This window comes from Vanessa cardui, chromosome 28, assembly GCF_905220365.1.
Source record: "Vanessa cardui chromosome 28, ilVanCard2.1, whole genome shotgun sequence".
In the NCBI taxonomy this organism is placed as follows: domain Eukaryota; kingdom Metazoa; phylum Arthropoda; class Insecta; order Lepidoptera; family Nymphalidae; genus Vanessa; species Vanessa cardui.
In genome coordinates this window covers 4680040-4700494 of record NC_061150.1, presented here as the reverse complement: position 1 = coordinate 4700494, position 20455 = coordinate 4680040, and the positions used below count along the sequence as shown (strand labels likewise).

The 20455-nt window shown below is 35.1% G+C and overlaps 1 protein-coding gene across 1 annotated transcript; it reads left to right on the top strand.

Moving 5' to 3' along the window:
• Positions 1-697: 697 nt before the first annotated feature.
• On the top strand, positions 698-20064 carry LOC124541479 (protein ALP1-like). The gene is made up of 2 exons (XM_047119394.1): positions 698-1132; positions 19297-20064. The coding sequence occupies exons 1-2, from the start codon at positions 1118-1120 to the stop codon at positions 20062-20064; spliced, it is 783 nt and encodes a 260-aa protein (XP_046975350.1). The 5' UTR covers positions 698-1117.
• Positions 20065-20455: the final 391 nt, after the last annotated feature.

The window sequence follows — 20455 nt, the reverse complement described above, 5'->3', positions numbered from 1 at the left end:
TTATGAATTGTCAGCTTTAATAAATGAGCATGTTCTTCTGAGTGGAACATATTGTTTTTTTTTTTCTTTGAAATAAATATTGTTTTAAAAATAAATAGACAGCTTAAAATAGGTTTGACTCAATTATTTTTCCATTTAATTTTATCGAGAGCTTGGGTAGTCGATTGTTCCAGTAGACAATAGTTTAAATTTTTATATTAATTGTTTATTTTATTTCAATCGAAAAGCCAGTTTGGTTAACCGCTGTATTACGTATTTTTTCTATTATTTGTATAAACAAATTATTGTTATTATGTATGATAAGAAGCTTTAAAAATATTAAGTACATATCCCTTCAAAAATTTTAAAAAATTGCTGGAATGTAAATTTTCGGGTTGTTCGTTCGTTTCCAGAAAAAAAAACAAAAAGTTTATTTTAAAATAAGCATAAATATATCTAAATTATACACTATTTATACAAAATTTAAAATACAACTTACGATTTTTTTATGTTATAGAGGGCAAACAAGCATGAGGCTCACCTGATGGAAAGTTACCATCACCCATGGACATCTGCGGGGCTTGCAGGTGCGTTGCCTGCCTTTAAAGAAAGAGTACGCTCCTTTTTTTCAAGATTCCGAAGTCGTATCAGTTCGGAAAAACCGTCGGCGAAAACTCGCTCAACAGAGTTGTTGTGCAAATTAAATTTTGAAAATTGTCTTAAAAATCGCGCTGTGGTGGATTTTTAAACATCAAGGTGGTGCGGGTGAAACTTTGTATTTTGACGAGATATCCGGAGGTGAAATGAACACTTCTTCGGAATATTTCCCATAGAAAATTCGGTTGAAGATGCAGAGTGACACATCGAGATTTTTTTAAAGCCAACTCGTTAACGATTGTATATTTATTTTCATTCGACTGAAATAGCAGAACTGAATATCGATTTCAATTATTTTTATTTTACATTATGGTGGCGTTTTAATTTTACGTTATCTGTGAATTGTATTATATTGTATATAATCTGTATTGTGGTTTGTGGTACCTCAGCTGTCAAAGACTGGTGCCCACAGCCTGCCCTATGGTGTTTGTTAATTTGTTAGTCTCTGGCTATACTATGAATAATTGAATATAAAATCATAATGCAAGTGATAATTGTAAGTATAGAGTTGTTAATTGTTTCGCATTTTGCCTTAACTATAATTCAGTAATTCCCAGTCTTTAAGAATATAATGTGATACAAACCTGTTTTATATACGACATATAGGCTGCCTATAATAATGATTTGCATTACAACAAAACATATGTTGTGTGTCGAATAAAACGCAGTGTTTAAGATGAAGAAGCTGCTAGTGAATTCTCCTTTAAGGTCAAGGTGGCGTAGTCCGGCATACTTTATTTTAATTTTGGTTTAACTAATCACCGAAAATATATTTATCTCTATATTAATTATACAATTCATCATTTAACTCATACCGAATTGATTTTTCTGCACTTTTTTTTTAAATACGGCAATCAGACGAACTTTCCCAAGTTTTTGGGGGAATACGTCATAAGTTTGCTTTAGACACAAATAAACAATATTTGAGTCGAGATGGCCCAGTGGTTAGTACGCGACAAATTTCATAGAAATTCTGTCACATGTGTATTCCACCAACCCGCATTGGAACAGCGTGGTGGAATATGTTCCAAACCTTCTCCTCAAAGGGAGAGGAGGCCTTTAGCCAGGCTGTTGTTGTTGTTGTTGTTGTAAAACAATATTTTAAATAATGCCTATTTTATTAGTACAACAATGAATATATTAATTAAATGTATGCCTTTGCCTACTGCTTATAACGTACAATTAACAAATTATTTTGGAAAAATGATGAAAAGGGCAAGTTTGTCACATTTCTTAAGAGCTGGTAAATGTGTCTTTAATACACAAAAATCAATTAAAGGAAATTATAGTACACAAATTTTGATAGTATAAAATACATTTTTGCTATTATATTATAAATCAATTATATTTAAAATTAAATTGTTTTTGTTTTACATTTTTAATAGAATTAAGAAATTCTATAGGGTCATGTTATTAATGAAACTTAATAATCACACTGTATGTGCTACATTGAATTGTTGATGATTCAAAAATGCTTCATTGTGAATAGACTTGCAACAAATATTCGGTTACTATTCGGTATTCGGCCTATTCAGCATAATCAATATCTACATATTATTCGGCCGAATACCGAATACTTAAATAATATATTTTGTCATAGAGAAATAATTGGTAAAATGAAAAATTAAAATCTATTGATTACATATATATTCATATTTTCATTTCTGTTATAATCATTTAAGTAGTCATTGGTGCATAACACAGGTACATGATCATCTTCTGAATTGGAAAATGGAGGATTCTATGTATTTGAATTATTGTGGTAATCAAAATTTAGAAGGGTAAGGTTCTCATTTCTTTTATAATCATTTATTAAGTAGTATTTTCTGTATTAAACAAGTTAAGAATTTTTCTATGCATTAGAATTATTTTCATAATCAAAATTTAGAAGGGGAAGATTATGGTGCAGAAAGACTAACTTTTCTGCATTTTTAGGAAGTAGTTTACTTCTTTTTTTCTCGTAGACCATCCCAACTTCAGAGAAAAGGCGCTCTGAATAAACACTACTTCCTGGCGCCGACAAATATTTTGCTGCAATCTTAAAACTAACACGGAAATTCAAATTTCCTTGCTTGCCACCATGTATACGGGTTGTCATGACGTGATATATTACTAATATTTAAGAAAAGATCCATTTCTGTTGAAACTGCATTTTTTTCTGTTTATGTGTTTCCAGAAGCTGTGCTTTTTTCTGCTATCAGCTCTTCGAAGCAATCCATAAAAGTTGAGTGAATAGTCTGATTTGGACTTTGCTCTTCAGTTCTCATCCTCTTGGCCAAAGTAGGAGACGAACTCGCGCTATCGTCGCGTGTTTCTTCACAGCTCATTTTTATGCTATCGATTAATACATACTGCTTCACTTTTTCTTTTTGCAGTTGATTGGTGAAAACATTCATTTTAAATGTTAGATCGAGAAAGGTAGCAACCAAATGATTTTTACTCGTTGTAATATCTTCAAATCGTTCTTGTAACACTTGTACTTCGTGGTAGGGCTTTGTGCGAGCCCGTCTGGGTAGGTACCACCCACTCATCAGTTATTCTACCGCCAAATAACAGTAGTCAGTATTGTTGTGTTCCGGTTTGAAGGGTGAGTGAGCCAGTGTAACTACAGGCACAAGGGACATAACATCTTAGTTCCCAAGGTTAGTGGCGCAGTGACGATGTAAGGAATAGTTAATATTTCTCACAGCGTCATTGTCTATGGGTGATGGTGACCACTTACCATCAGGTGGTCCATATGCTCGTCCGCCAACCTATACCATAAAAAAAAACCTTGTTGTATGACGAGTATTGCCTGGCTTAATTTGGGTGTTAGCTCTTTTAACGTGCTCATTTTATTGTAATATCGCATTAAGGTCTACATACGGAATAATTTCAGAAATGCAACCGTAGCCGGAACTTGTAAGTTTTGTTATCTCCTCAAGTGGTTGCAATAATTTTAAAAGATGCTCCAAAAGCTCCCATTGTGCAGCAGTCAAATTGGCAATATGACAGTCCGTCAGATAGACAGAAATGGCTCGTTTTTGTTGCATTAGCCTTTCGAGCATATAATATGTAGAGTTCCAACGCGTGCTAACATCTTGGACTAATTCATGTTGTGGGAGACCCAAATCTTTTTGGACAGAATGCAGTTTTTCTAGTGCAGTACCAGAATTATTAAAATGAGTTACGATTTTTCTACCTGTAGCATTTGAGTCACATCTATCTGAACCTTCAGACAATCATTGACAATTAATTGAATAGTATGAATGAAACAACGTGCTAAGACCAACTCTGCATCACTAACAGCTTTTACTATGTTTATTATTTTATTTATATTTATATGAATTTTTTCACGGATGTCCCACAAATTTGCAATTTCTTGTAAACTCATAGCTATATTCGTTGCTGTGTGTTGTCCCTCAAAATGCTTGACGCTCAATACTACATGTTTGAGGTTGAATAGGCGGTCAATAAAATGTGCAGTAAAACTTAAAAAACTGTTATGATTATGCAAGCACGTCGACATGTCGGTTGTTACGGAAACATAATCTGTCTCTGAAAGTAAACTTTTAATTTTCTCAACCACTTTACGATAAATTTCTGGAATCACATCGTCTGAAAAGTAAGGACGACTTGTACCGCGGCAAAGCGCTATTAATCAATCTTCTAAAACCAGCCCTTTCTACTACAGTGTTGTTGTTGTACTGCCTCATTATCAAGTGCGATCATTTCAGCAATTAACACATGGTACTTTTTTGCCTTGGGGTCATTAATATCCCATAGTTTATTAATTTCTGCACATTTTTCAAGAGTTAATTGTTTTTTTGACGTTGAAGGTTTATTACTTACATTCGTATCTTGATTTTTAGTTTCTTGCCTTGCCTTGGGAACGTGGGTACCAACTTATGATATTTTTCATTGTGTTTATTTTTTAAATGATTTAACATTCCCGATGTTGTCGCCTTTTTTCCAACGCCACCACGAGAAATTTTTATTTCGCACAGTTTACACACGGCACTTTTTGGGTCATTTACATCATCCTCGAAGTATGCCCATATAGACGATTTTTTTTAAAGGCCATAATCGTTTTTTTTATTATTAAAGTACGTTCGTAATTATTTAATTGTTTATTTGTTAAATTTCACACTATCACACTTACAAACAGATCAAAACTAAGAGAGCACAATAAACTGTACTTAACGTAATACGATATCCACGAAATGAACTTGTCGAAACATGCAGTGCGTTAGCAATATACCGCGCAGAGCAACAGCGGGCGCGCGGGCGATGAGTACATTAGAACAAAACAAAGGAGCGCGAAACAATCACGTCTGTACAAGTTTTTGGCGCTAAAATCCAGCCGAATACTTTTGCCTTATATTCGGCTATTCGGTCAGGGGCCTCGCCGAATATTCGGTATTCGGTATACTGCCGAATATACTATTCGTTGCAAGTCTAATTGTGAAGTTTACTTGAATAAAATTGATTTGATTTGATTTGTAATTTGTATTAATTCAAATGCAAGAAATGATTTTGAGCACATGAAATATTTAAAACTTAAATATAAAACATAATATATTGCAAGTATCCTGAATATAACTTGTTCCTCTAACTGTAATTAATAAAGATTAACCATAAAATAAACGTAATCTTATATATTTTTTAAATCAATATCTAATACTTTTTATCGTCAGGTACACTGATAGCAAACGCTTTACGCTGATTATCACTTCTTTGAATGTCACTCAAATATACAACACCTGAAGAACTGGGAACTCATCTTCGGATGTAGTTTTTTCCACAGGCAATTGGAAATATCATCTTTCACAGTTAATGGTTTAAGCTGACTATTATTATTAATAAGTTTACTTGGACATATTAAGTCTGAAGAACTGGCTACGGGTTGTGGTTTCTTTGCCTTCTCCATTTTTTTGTTGTACCACATCACTATGGGTGATAACTTCTGCTCCGGGTGCAATTGTCTGCTTTTCGAATGAGCTTTCTAATGTCATCCCGTTTAACTTTATTTAATAGTAACTCCTCAGATTTGACGAACTTAGGTTAGGAATATTATTTGTAATTGAAATACTTATGGGAGTTTTGATATCTGTAACATTTTTTGTCAACTATGAAATTATTCTGTTGTTAATGAAATCAAGGATTATTGATGATAAGCTTCGTATTTCTTTATTTTGATCGATACAAGAATTAGTTATTAAATATAGTTGTTAAATGTTGTTTCCACTTTAACAACTTTAAAAGATCAAATTGGTTTTCTTGTATTACATCCTTGTTAAATGGATAAATGCCGGCTTCGGAAATCCATTATGTATTATATTAGTATCTACTTGTAAAAAAAAAAAATTAAAAAAATGCATTATAATTACGAAGACACATGGTAATCTAGTTGACAATTACGGGAATTTTTACCAGTTACGAAACAAAGGCAGACTTGGCACTTCATACATTGTAAGACTGTAAGTTTTGAACACAATCGTCATCTTCCTTGTGTGATCATTGTCATAAAATGACCAACGTTGTCAAATCGTGACGTTTCAACTGGACTGGCTTGTGGTTCTCTTTTTTTGGCGCCTTTGTTACTACCCTCAAAACGCTGGTATTTTTTTAAACCTTTGTAGAATTCGAATTTAAAGTCCTTCAAAGCAATTGACTTTGAAAGTTAATTCGCCCTCTACGCTGTCTGCTACCAATTATCATGACCTTAGATTCAGTGGGGTTAACTAACAGCCCAATCTTTAATTAAAGCAAGATCATTGTTAATTTTTCCAATGGTATCATTTAATTCATTCAGTGAAGCATGTCTGTAAATCTGCAGATCATCAGCGTAGAGGTGGTAGTGTGAGGAAACAATTATAGTAATCTGATTGATAAATAGTGAGAACAGCAGAGGTGATAGAACGCTGCCCTGCGGTACTCTAGCAGAGAGTCTAGTCCAGTCAGAGTGACTCCTCACAACGTTTAACGTTTTAACCTTTAAGTAATAAATTTTGGTATCACATCGTCTTGAATTAGAATTCGTAGTTTGCCTCGATGTAGGTTTCTTATCCACCATGGAAGATATAAATATTTTCTTTTCTTGCCAAGTCATCTGCCAATAGTTATCAAATATTTGAGACCGATTTTTTTCGGTCAAACGTGAACAATACATAATTTTACTAGCGAAACATCTCGCTGACATACAAGTTGGGCCCATTATTCTTGCTGGCTTTGGATCGTTTTGAACAAATTTCGTACCCTCTTTTTTAAATCCAATATATTCCTTTCCCATCATTCGCTGTCTCTTATTTTTTATCCTCTTCCAGTTACTCGGATCTGCTTTGTGTCTTTTTCTAGGTTTATTCAATTTTTCTTCTATTTTCTCTCTTGCCTTTCTTCTGTTGCCTGTCCGTGCGTTATATATAATGCATTTTTGGCTGCTGCTGTGACGCACGTGCTTTATCGATAATGCACGAGCCTATTTTTGAATGGGGTTTTGTAGACTAGACGTGAGAGCTACGTCTATAATATTTTGCAGACGTATGAGCAGTGAATTGGGAATAATAAAACACCAATGTCCTGCCAATTTTTTTTATTGGTTGGTAGCATGAACTGGTTTATTGACATGTTGAGACATGTCTTTGTACATAACAATATCAAATTTCACCTAATTTAAAATACAATACCTACCTACCTAAACCTATTCCGGACAGTGGAAAGTTGTCAAAAAAACGAATATTTTCTAAAACTTTACCATAGAAAATAATACAATATACTTAAATTCAAAAAATGAAAGTACAGAAACACGGAAAAACGTTGTCAAGGGCGTCCACTCATGCGTGAAGTACTATATAAAGCAAAGGGCCGAGGGCTTTACAAGTCACAATGCAAGTAGCAGCGTACCATATAATAACGTGTGTGGACGTCAGCCTATATTAAAGATGGAGGACGGAGATCACACCGAACAGGACAGTCAGACAATAGAAATTCTGGACGAGGAGGGTCAGGATGTCTGCGGGATCAGAGATTGGGACACGACGCCATCATCTCATCACGAAACGCCGCCCAATTCACAGAAGAACCGCAAACGTCAAAGGTCGGAGGACTCGGAGGGCATGGACATAAACATCACAGCTACGCCGACATCTTCGATGACACCGACTCCGACACAGACAGCGAAATACCAAACGCCCAAAATGAAGCAATGGAAACCTCAAACCCAGAATGCACCGAAGAAGGAGAAATCGACCCAGATATATTGGATTGCGAAAGTGACGAAAGAGTGCACGACAGTCCAAGAACTAAATGCTCTCCTTGGAAAATCATCGCTAACCATACAGGCGCCATCTAAACGGCTCCATTACCATCTCATTTATATCAGTACAGCAAAAAATTGGGGCCATAATTCAAAACTTGGTCAAGCTATCCGATCCAAAGAGTACAAATATTCTACAATTACATGTGTTGAGTGCATTGCTAAGTACATTACTACCGGTACTGATCGTAAAACATATAGAAATATTCTCAAAACAAGTGATACAGAAGTATTCAAATGCGTCGCTCATAGACTTGGACTTAATACTGACACCGACCAAAAAAATCAGGATAATGGTACCGAGAAATAATTTACTTCAAGAACAAAGCTCAACACGTGGAGCTCTTCTCAGACGAGTGGGTGGCGGCACTACTGGAGCCGATGAAGAATTATTTCCAGATCCCTTCTACGGAAACATTAATATCAACGACGGAGAAAATGATACTCGAAATGAACCGGGTACCGTTCGCAGGGGAAGAGGAACAGGGTTCGGTGGTGGAACAGCTACAGTCTATGCACGACAAAATCAAAGATTTGTTATGTTTCTATGTGAAAACAACGCTTTTGACGAAGGAGAAGCATCGAAACTACTTTGCGGAACACCTAGCGGGATTGCCCTCCAATTTACTAAAAGGTTTGATGAACGACTTAAGATCGCAGTACATATTGCAAAAACACTGGTATTTCAGGAGACAACAAAACAGAGAATGGAGCGAGCAAAAGCCTGGGCCCTCAAAAGAGACCCAGACGCCAACTCATCCTCGGTAATATACGAAGGATTAGCAGAACTATTACGACACCTCCAATCGAATTATATAAACGAATACGATTTTGCAAGAGAAACGAGACGCCATTTCTTCGGACTAACAGGCAAAAGAAATAATTTATTCTTTTGGGGACCACCGAGCACAGGAAAAACTTTAATAATGAAATCCTTAGTAGAAATGCATTACAATTATGCTATAATCACGGGACTTCAGCCAACATCTCCATTCAACTTCAGTAACGCATTCAACAGAAACGCAGTATTCATGGATGAATGCAAATTAACAGACAACCAATTTGAACAATGGAAACTATTAGCGGGAAGACAACCAATGAACACGGATATGAAATACAAAAATCAACACATTGTTGAAAATTGCATACTATACACGGCCAGCAATTACGAAATAGGAGCATACATCCAGGGAAACTGCAATGACGCGATAAATGAGAGAACAATACAATATAACTTCACACAAAAACAATATCATTACAAAATAAATCCATTCATATGGATTGATTTTTGGGAAAAATATTCCCACAAAATGTACGGTCAAACTATTAACATCGACAACATCGACGACGATCACGAAAATGATCCATAAATACGTGTAAATATTAATTAAGTTTAATTTTAAAAACATTTGTATATATATTATGTTAAATCATTTGTAAATATGTAAGGTTTAGTTAATGTTTATAAAAAAGAAAAAATTAAAATTAAAAAACATTAAAAAAAAAAAAAAAAATTACTAACACTTTGTATATATTGTAAATAGTGTAAATATTGTACAGTGTAAATAAATACTAACGTGCCATAATTTGTGTTTGAAATAATAACCCTCCCCTATAAATATAAGTACACTTAAAACATTTATCAGTATGGCAGAGGGCGGCGAACACACCGGTTATACGTTACCAGGATATAATTACTTAGGACCGGGAAACGAACTAGAAACATCTGGAGAACCAACTAACGAATTAGACGCCATAGCAAAAGAACACGACGAAAGTTACACATCAATTCAAGATAATTACTTATATAAAGTATCAAACACAAAAAACGAAGGAGAAATAAGAAAAGCAAAAGAAGAAGCTGTAAAATTAATTAAAGAAGCCGACGAAAAATTCTTAAAATCAGTAAGAGAATACAATCCGAGTGGAATATACGATACAATAGCAAAAGATTTAGCAATTGTAGGAATAGGAACTAAATACTACGGTGAACAAGTACTGGGACCACTCTACCCTAGATTTAATATATATAAAAATAATTTAAAAAAAAAAAACATTATGGACGACGCAGGAAACACGAATAGTCCCAATATAATTGGAAGTGGAATAAATAATAATGTACAAAAACAAACATTTAATTTCAAAAAAATGTTCAATTTCCACATTAAAAGTACATTATGTACATATAAAAAGTACGGACCATCAAATGACAGTGCAAATGGAATGATACATGTAAAAACATTCATTCACACATTACCATGGCATAAATTATTCATGTATCTAACTCATAAAGAATACGATGACATATTAGCGGGAACACACACGGCACGAGTAAAAAATGTGTACATTAAATTATACAATCTAGGGAACAGAACACCATTCGTAGCATCTTCGGGAAATGTGCAATACGCAAATGCTAATTCACAAACAACTATAGGAATATGGGAAAATATGGACCAACATGGAATGATAAAATTAGGAGAAAATTTAAAACCCGAAATATTAAACGGGACGAAATTAGGATCGTTAGGAAACCAAGGACAATTTAGACTAATTGCAGGAGAATCACAATCAGCAGCCTGTCAGGGCAAATTTATTGATAATCGAATGGACTATATGTATCACAATGGAATAAACGACTTAACTACGGGAGAAATTAAATCACAAAGTATAGAACAATACTCATATTTACCGGCATTAATAGCAAGTGCAAAAGTATATTACAATGCAACAAATAGTATTGGAAAAATATACGAAAAATCATACAGTCCCAAAGATGGGACTTCTCATTATAAAAATGACGCATGGAGATTATTATCATATGACTATTTAAAAAGTGACAATCCCATGTACAATGTAGTACTCAGGACAGGGGAACAAACTACTGTAATTCATAAACCGTCTCATCCAATAAAATACGAATTTGCAACAGTTGATAATTTCTTATACAACAATTGGAATGATAATCCGAATTTACAATTCATTCCACCAATTGGAATAGGAATAATTCCATTACTCAGTACAGACGGAAACCACGAAAATAGCATATTAAATATAATGGTGGAAACAGGAATCACAATTGAAACCGAATCGCACGGCGGAAACATACTATACACGGCAATGCGAAATCCACAACCAAATCCGATGGTTATGGGCTATATGGCACAAGATCATAAATTCTCAGAAATAAGCGTAGGACACCAACCCTTAATAAGCACTACTTCCGATTCGTATGAAGGACAACCGGAACCAACATCGGTAGACACGGAAATAGCAGGAACACGACGACAAGCACGAGCAACAGAAGCGTACGATGACACACCAATTAGAAGAGAACAAGAAAATCTTAAGAGAACTTTAGAAAGAGATGAAAAAAAACATGATAACGATATAAAGAAAATGTGGGTTGTAAATGTAAAATATTTTTTGGAAAAATAAACAAACACTTCTAAATCAATCAACACTCTCTCTTATTTTTTAAAAAAGGTTGTTGTAATATTGTTCGTAAAACTTAGGAACTATATTTGAGGATATACATATGGACGATTGGTAACTTTTCGTTGTATAGCTGTTTTAATATAATAACTTTCACTCTTATATTTCTACTACCAATACGGCCTACTCGAATGTTTGCTACTGTCCACTTGTCTGACTTGTCCCTGCATCGGCATGTCTCTGAACCTTTAGTAACTATCAACATCTTTGGTTACGTTCAAATTAACATCATCAGATAACATCTCCATATCAAAGAAAGAATCAAAATTTATTTCTTTGACAGTAAATGATTCCTCCTATTTTGGCATTTTTATAAGGCTTATGTATTCTGACGGAGTGTATGGTGGTCCAGCTTTTTTTGCATATTTAATATTTTTTTACAGAATGGACAGCATCCTCTTTATTCTGGGTATGTCCCCTAATAAGAAATTTATGTGTGATCGACTTTATAGTGTAAGTAGTAGCGAAGGGTGCCAATTGTAATATTTGGCTGAAAATATATTAAAATTTAAAATTTTAACTTTCTTCGAGGCTAACTAAAAAAATCGGTAGAGCTGGACAATGTGTTTTAAACTAAACAAATCCTCTAAAGAAAGTGCTCCGGAAGTCAGCTAAATAACCCTTCAACATTACAAATAGATTTACTAAAAGGCAATGCTATGTTCAAAAAGTAATTTATTTCAAAAATAGTATACCAAAATAATTTTAACAATTATTAATTATAAAGTTTTAAATTTAAACAATAATATCATGGGACGCCAGGATGTTTACATCCATTTAAAATATACTAAACTTAAATAAATATTTACTAATAGTAAATTTTTTAAAGTTAGCATAAAATATTTCAATAGAAGACTAAGTTATGTAATTAGAAGTTACACACAAGTCAAGAATGTTTCCAAATATATTCAAAAATTTGAAATTTGTTTCAATAATGTCCAAATAATAGTTCAAAAAAATGTTTGAATTATTTGTAAGTAACATTACAACAAAGTATAAATATCATTTCAAAAAAAATGTTTTAATGCGAAATTTTTCATAAGGTTATCAAATGTATAATTACGCAGTTCCAAAGTTGCGGTAAAAATAAATATGTAAAAATTACATACCGAAATCCAGAGGTTAAATAAATGTTATAAAGTTTAACTTCCTTTAAAGTCTCTTTAAATTATATTTGTCACTTTCTGATTTTGGTGTATTAACTCCACGTCGGCCGAATTCACGCCTCCTGCGGCATTTTGTGCAATCACAATTTGTTTTTTACTTTGTTCTTTGCCCATTTTGTATTATGACGTTACTTTTGTATCCTGGCAGAGTCGCCATGTAAGGACGGGACTAGGTAAATAAAGTAAATGTTTAAGGTTTGAAGATAAATTTATTACTGCTCCTCAATACCATGTGTCATCTGCTTATATACTACACTACACTCCAAATATTCATCTCCAAGAAAACTTCTATTCAAATCTTCGAAATATCCAACGAAATAAAGTTGAAAAGTTCTTCAAAAAGATTTGAATATAATCCACTCGAAGATACAGCCAAAGAAAATAATTCAAGGAAAATTATTTCCGTAAACAACTTGAGAAAATAGTTGTCGAAAATAAGCATTGAAAATAATTGTCGAAAATAAACCATTGGAAATAAATTTTGGAAATAGCCTTGAAAACTAAAACGAGAAACAATTCTATTTAGAATCTATCACGAATCTCGAAAACGTATAATTTCACTTTAATAATCTAAACAACTTACCCGGTCAATCCCGGATATTTTCCAAAAATAACGAAATGCATCATGAGAAATATTCTAAAGATTCCCTCTAAAGAACCACAATCGTCGTTACGAAATAGAACAATTGAAATAAATTGAAATTTAGAAAGCGAAGGCGACAAACATCCAAATAAATTTTTATAATCCGACATTAATCCAGTCATTATGTACATTCAAAAAAGAAAATTAATTTATGGATCTAATCTTTTGATGTGTTGTATTATATATTATATACCTAGAAAAGCTTAACTTGAGTTTTTCTACCAAGATTTCCTAGGAGCTTTCGCCTCCATCTTGAAAAAACACACCGTAAAATGAGTAAAGAATTGTCTCCAGAAAATTTTGTAATTGAAAAAATGCCAACACACTCGTCAAAACGGATGCCAGGTTTTTCAATACAAAATAAACGTGTATGGGAAGAAAATTTTTGTTTTGTTCACTCGAGTCACGAACGATAGACTTTTTTCATATTTTTTTTCGCTTCGATGGACCAGGCTGAAGGTCTTCGTCCTAAGTAAGCTTTTCGAGTTGTTGTGTCTGTTGAGACGTTGGAAATTATGCCGGCTCGTTGAGAACTTCGTCATTATCATCGTCGTCGTGAAGCAAAATGTCGACTTTGGCGCCGTTACTGCATGTTTGCCCACTGCAGTGCATGCAAATAACGGAGCAACTAATTCCCGCTTTTCTGCACCCACAGGTGGCCCCACAATTTCATTTACTCTTACAGGAAATGAGTTTCAATAGTTCGGGCGGAGCAGGTTTGGCGGTGCTGGTGATTGGTCCGAATCCTCGATTAGTCTGTCGCCAACCCCAATCTTGTGGATCTTTGAAAAATCCGAGTCAGGTTTGAACTTGTAGATACGTCCGGAAAATGTGTTGACGCACAGCGCTTTTGGTTGGCGGGAGTAGTGAGAGGTGATTCACTTTATTCGCAGTCATTGATTTTGCGAAGAATTAGAATCGCAAAATATTTATCGACTTCTCATGCTTATCACCACCATATAGGGCGATAAGGAATTGCTCTCCCGAGCAAATGAGAACCTTCGGACGGACCTTTTCTTGTTTAAATAATTCCACCAATGACTGCAGCTCTGGATTCTTCTCGAGAGTGTTCATGAACTTCGACTTTCCGATGTTATAGAAAGATGATGTCGTGTCGCAACCGCTAAAAGCGTGATTGAAAAGAATGTACTCCAGAACTGACTTGTCGTGTTTGAAACTGTGAGGCGAGTACAACTGTTCCGGCGTATTTCCTTTTACAGGTTTGCGAAAAAATATATTAGGTATTTCTATCCTGAGCAAGCCCGGCGAGTAAAACCAAAAGAGCGATATCTTCGCCGACAATTTCCACGGAGTCATGACTCGACGCTTCTTTAATTGCCGTGTTCACAATAAGAGTAGCCGCGTCCTCAAAAGCCTGCTCCATCTTTTATTCCGGTAGTTGTAAAGTAACGACAAAGCATTTGTACCAGTTGGTTCTTGTTTTGGTCCCTTGTAAGAAATTCTCCTGGCTAACTTTTGGAGTAGTTGTTTCATCGAATGTGAACTCCAGCGATTGATTTTTTCTCGAACGTCGTATTCTTTCTGAAGTTTTGGTTCCTACGAGTGTCATATCAGTCGGATAACCGTCGAATATGATTGTAACCTTTCCTTCGAAGTTATGTTGTACGTATTTCTGGCAGATAATGTCAAACGTATCAATTCGACCCCAAACAACTTTGTGCAGAAAAAATCCACCGTCGATTATGCAATGATGTCTGTTGGAATGTTTTAAATTTTCCGTCAAAGGTTCGAAGGCTTTGTATAATAATGACTTTGTTCCTTTTCGCATTCCTTCTTCGGTGAACAGCGACAACGGGAACGGAGCAAGTTCGTATGCCAGAAAATATTTCAGATCAGTCTCGGAATTTTTAGCAATGCACATTCTTTGAAAAAGTAGCAGTGGGTTGATCGGAACTGGTGACGAGTTGATTTTAATGCTGGTAGTTACTGCTGATAAAGGAAGCACTTTATCCTTTCTCTTGAAAGACAAGCATGCGTAATTTGCTCCGACGATTTTGGTCACCATCACGCAACGAATTTCGTATGCACGATGACAATTAATGTCCTCGTTTGCGATAACTCCTGTCCCGATAGACATCATTTCTTTTTGTTGAGGAAAAGGATCATGACCTGCGAGGTTTTATTTTTTCGGCCAATATACGATTTAACTTGAGCCCAAATTAATTCGATTGGGTTGAGTTCGCGATGATATGGAGGAAGACGATAAATTGTAAGATTTTTAGCATTTGCTATATAATCAATATATTTTATTTTAAATATTTCTATCGATCTTGCTTAGAAGCTCAGCTTTTATTTCGCTTCGTTCGAAAGCTATTCCTTTATTCGTAAGCCAAGCTTGTATGTCGTCTTTCCTCCAAGACATATTTGGCAGTCGCTCCACTTGGCGTGAGTGGTACGAAGCATTGTCCATTACGACGACCCTGGTTTTAACTTGTTAAGTATACCGAGGAATCTTAATACAAAAAAAAAAAAAACATATTATTAGATACTATTACTGTAATTTATTAATAAAATTATTATGAACATCAAGGAGAGTGATATATCTCCATGGTAATCGCCTTCTTGCTTTTTTGCCTCAAAAATGAGTTCACTGCCATCGAGAAATGCGTCGTCGCTCCCTATATGAGCAACTATGATGCGTTTTCCTTTTACAGGATTTTTAAGGCCTGTTGTAAGCCCACTTAAATAGGCTCGACGGGAGTTCTCGATGTCGTTGTCGCCCCAAATATAATTAGCAGTGTGTTCTAAAAAAATTTAAACGTTTAAGTTTAATTTATATCTATTATATGAAATAACAAGACAACTCACCTTCATTGACCCAAGTTTCGTCTAAGTAATAGATTTTTCGGTTTTCCCGCCGATATGCTTCTATTTTGAGCAAATACCTCTTCTTCCAAATTTGCAAATCTGGTCTATTATATACATAGTGGTCCTCGATAGTGACGGAAAATCGGGATCAGAATTGACCGTTTCATAAAATTATGTCGACCGTTGGGAGTTCACCGCGGTAATAAAAGTCGTGAACTTTACTTCTGATCCCAGTTAGCGTAAAATCATCCAGATTTGCTATAATTGATCTCGAAGGTTTTGTTACTTTTGGAGAAGTCTATTTTGTGCTCTTTCTTATATTAATTGAGTATTCTGTAAATGGATTGCGCCACACCCATTATATTGGCCGTAGTCCAATTCGAGGCCGTTATCCAACGCTACCGAACACCTTCAAATGACCTAATTGCGGTTTGATATCATTCCATAACTCATATAGTGTATTACCCGGAGTCTGGCTTGAAGAAACCCTATTTAATATGAAAACTGCACAGCTCACCGCTTCAGCCCACAGCTCCAGTGGAACATCTCTTGCATACAAAATGGAGCGAGCACTTTCTACTATGGTTTTATTTTCTCCTTCTGCTCACCCATTTTGTTCTGGTGAATATGGAGCAGTTAGCTCATGTACTATCCCCTCTTTTTCTAAAAAACTTTGTTTACATAATATTCTCTACCATTGTCGGTATGTCATATTCTTATAGTGTGTATTAGCGAAAATTGTGAAAAAAATGGATAAATGCGTGCTACCTTTCACCCGGAACTAAGTAGACGCATTGAGACAATGACGCGTGATCGACTGTTTACGCCCTCTTTCCCCACTCCTTCCCCCGCACTGTATGCACCATTATCATAATATTTTGGTTTTATTATTATTTGTATTACGTCTATCTCTGAATATAAGAACGTAATATTACTTAACGTCAAGCAGTTTATACAATAGACTCTGATAAAATAAATTCAATTTTAACATTTTTTTCTGAATTTTCAAACGTCATGCGCGCGTAATAGAATTTAATATTAATAAAAAATAAATATATATGTTTTTATCTCTCTATCCTGGTCATGTTTTCGGCACTATTAAAAATCGAAATTCGGAAAAAAATATTTTCGACCCCCCTGTACCACTCCCCCCCCCCTCGGAAACACATAGTTTTTGAGATATGATTTTTTTAAATCTTGGATTTCTAACCTAAACATGTATGAAAAATATATTATAGAGCCATTTGAACTATAGTACTTTGGTAAAAAATTAGTAATCTGGCTTTCGAACGTCTCCAGCGCTGCGGGAAGTGCAGCCCCTTCGCCCTTGCGTAACAGTCTGCAGCAACTTCATTCTCGTCTACGCAGCTTCGGCTCGCATGGTGCCTGTAGTCTGTTACGGCGGGCGGGGGCTGCTCTCCCTCCGCGCCTCCGGACTTTTATATACACTCTAGGGGTAGGGCATACTAGTATCATGCGGGGTCGGGGTTGACTAATTCGGCTCTATCACTAATTTGGATGATCTACATACAATTATAAGTATAAATTTTTATTTATATATATATTTTATACATTTTATTACTTCTTCGAAAGGATCTAAATGATTTATTTTAATTTTTCGCCTCGACATCACCTCTATTAGCCATTCCGTAAAATTTCCTTTATAATTTTCATTGGCATATAATCTTTTCATAACTCTCCAGTGACTCTCTATTCTCTGTGTATGGACCCCGTCTGGTGCTACAAATTTATTGACGGGGTCACTATGGTTTACTTTTTTATGTATGTAGCCAAGTTCAGGAAGGCAATCATATCCTTTCCAAAAATCAGTATGTATTGTGGTGCCTTCCTGAACATGTTTCTTGATTAGCCCCACTAACACATCGGCATTACGCTCGTTTCCGGGGCATACTTCTAAGCGAAGATCATCACTTCCGTCTTCAATGAGGCCCAGAACCCAATGTCCTTCTGCATTCCGTCCTCTGTTATATTTTCTACGTTCAAATTTGGACTCATCCACCTGAAGGCGCGTACGAACACGAACATAGCGAACACAAATACCAGACCCGAACATTTGGTTCGTACGTATGGACGGCATATTCGAACACGAACGCAAACATAGTTCGAGTCGAGTTCGCGAACAACAGTCGTGAACTCTATCTTAGTAGCCATGACGGCGCCGTTGGAAGTGGTCGATTGTGAAGTAGCGGAGAATTTTTTGATGTTCGCAGTGATTCACGAAATGTTGTTTCCTAAAGCGGATCCTAGATGGTGGGAAACAGTATTGTACAAAAAACGAAATGAAAATACATAACTTTTAGACTTAAAATCACAAGAAATAAGTGGACACTACAAAACTCTGCTAAAAATGTCAAGTACAGATTTTGAATATCTATTAAACCTAGTTGGGCCAAGAATCGTTAAAAAGAATACGATAATGAGAGAATCCATATCTGTGCAAAATCGTTTGGCAGTGACCTTGCGCTTTCTGAATAGTGGTGATTCGTATAGTAGTTTGCAATATTTATTTAAAATATCGAAACAAGCACTCAGTTCCATTATTCCGGAGGTGTGTGAAGCACTGGTAGCAGAATTGAAAAGCAACATAAAGGTAATAAAACATTTATTTCTATCACTTAGAGTAATTTAAGAATTCTTAAACGAGAAACTTATAATGGGAATAAATCATCAAACGAATCATTAGTATTAGTATCACTGTTGATATTTTGAATAGTTGAAACACTATTCTCGTCGGAACGTTGTTGTGGTGAATAATTTGAACTACCAACTCGTGTCGAAACTTCTGTCTGTACTTCACTTATTCGATTTTGTTCTTCAGTAGCGTGTGAATCGGTTACGTTATCGGTTACGTTACTTGAGTTATATCCATAACTACGACCATAATTATTATTATAATATTCGTAATATCCACTGTCTGCTTTACGAAATAAATCAAAAATTTCGTACTGAAGCATATTTTGGGTATTTTTTGAGTATTTTTCTAACTTCGATGCAATAAATTTGCAAAAATGTTGTACTTCAGGGTCACCACTTCGCTCCTCCATATTTTTTTCAGATGATTTTTTTAATACACCCAACGCTTGTTTTAACAAACCCAGACGTGGAGATTCCTTCTTGGTTCGTTTAGCAGATGTCTCGCCTTGATCAGACAATTCCAATTGTTGCGATTCCTCGTTTTCCTGTAAAAATATAATAAGTATGATTTTTTCCAGATACCATCAACCCAAAGCGAGTGGCTGAAAATATCGGAAGAATTTGAACAATCATTGAATTTTCCTCATTGTGTTGGATCACTGGATGGGAAACATGTTGTATTGGAATCGCCTATTAATTCTGGATCTGATTTATATAACTATAAAGGAACGTACAGTATTGTATTAATGGCCGTCGTAGATGCAAGTAAAAGATTTATATTTGTTGATGTGGGATGTCAAGGGAGAATATCAGATGCAGGAGTATTCAGAGACTGCAAAATAAACTCTATGATGGAAGAAGGTACTTTGAATTTACCTTCACCGATACCATTGCCAGGCAGAAGAGTCAATTTGCCATATTTATTTGTAGGTGACAAAGCCTTTCCATTAAAAGAAAATTTAATGACGCCATACGTTGGTACACATCCCAGGGGCTCACAAAAAAGAATTTACAACTATCGTTTAAGCCGGGCTCGTATTACTGTCGAACATACATTTGGTATTATGGCATCTGTTTTTAGAGTTTTGAAGAAACCAATGCTGTTGCAGCCACACAAAGCGCAAATAGTTTTGATGGCCATTGCACATTTGCATAATTTTTTGAGAGAAAAATCTGAATTGTATCATACATTACGTCCGAACGAGACCGAAGAGTATACTCGTTCCTGGTTGCCACTTCGTCCTATGGCAACAAGAAATAATTCAACACCCAAAGAAATAAGAAATGAACTCTCTGATTACTTTATGAAAGAAGGCAAACTTCAGTGGCAAAATAAATACTGTTAATTTTACTTACAAAATCGAATTGTGTGCATTGCGTAGAATCTCGCCGATTTCATGGTTTATCACGATCCATCAAAAAAGACATTGCTTCATAAGCATACCATTTACTTTTATAAACTTCAGATGCTCCTTTAAAAAAGAAAAATCAAAAATGAGTGTGTTAATTACCTACTACTAATAGTAACATTATAATATAACTACCTACTTATGTGATAACTAATTAGTACAAAAAAAAATTACCTTTTCCAGTACCTTTGCCTTTCATGGTTTTATTTTTATCCCTTCTAAAAGCGCTGAGAAGTGAGGTCATTTTATGTTTGCAACTTTCCACATTTGTGTTCAAACATTTTGCTATTTCTGACCAGGCATCATTTTTCAAGTCATTTTTATAATA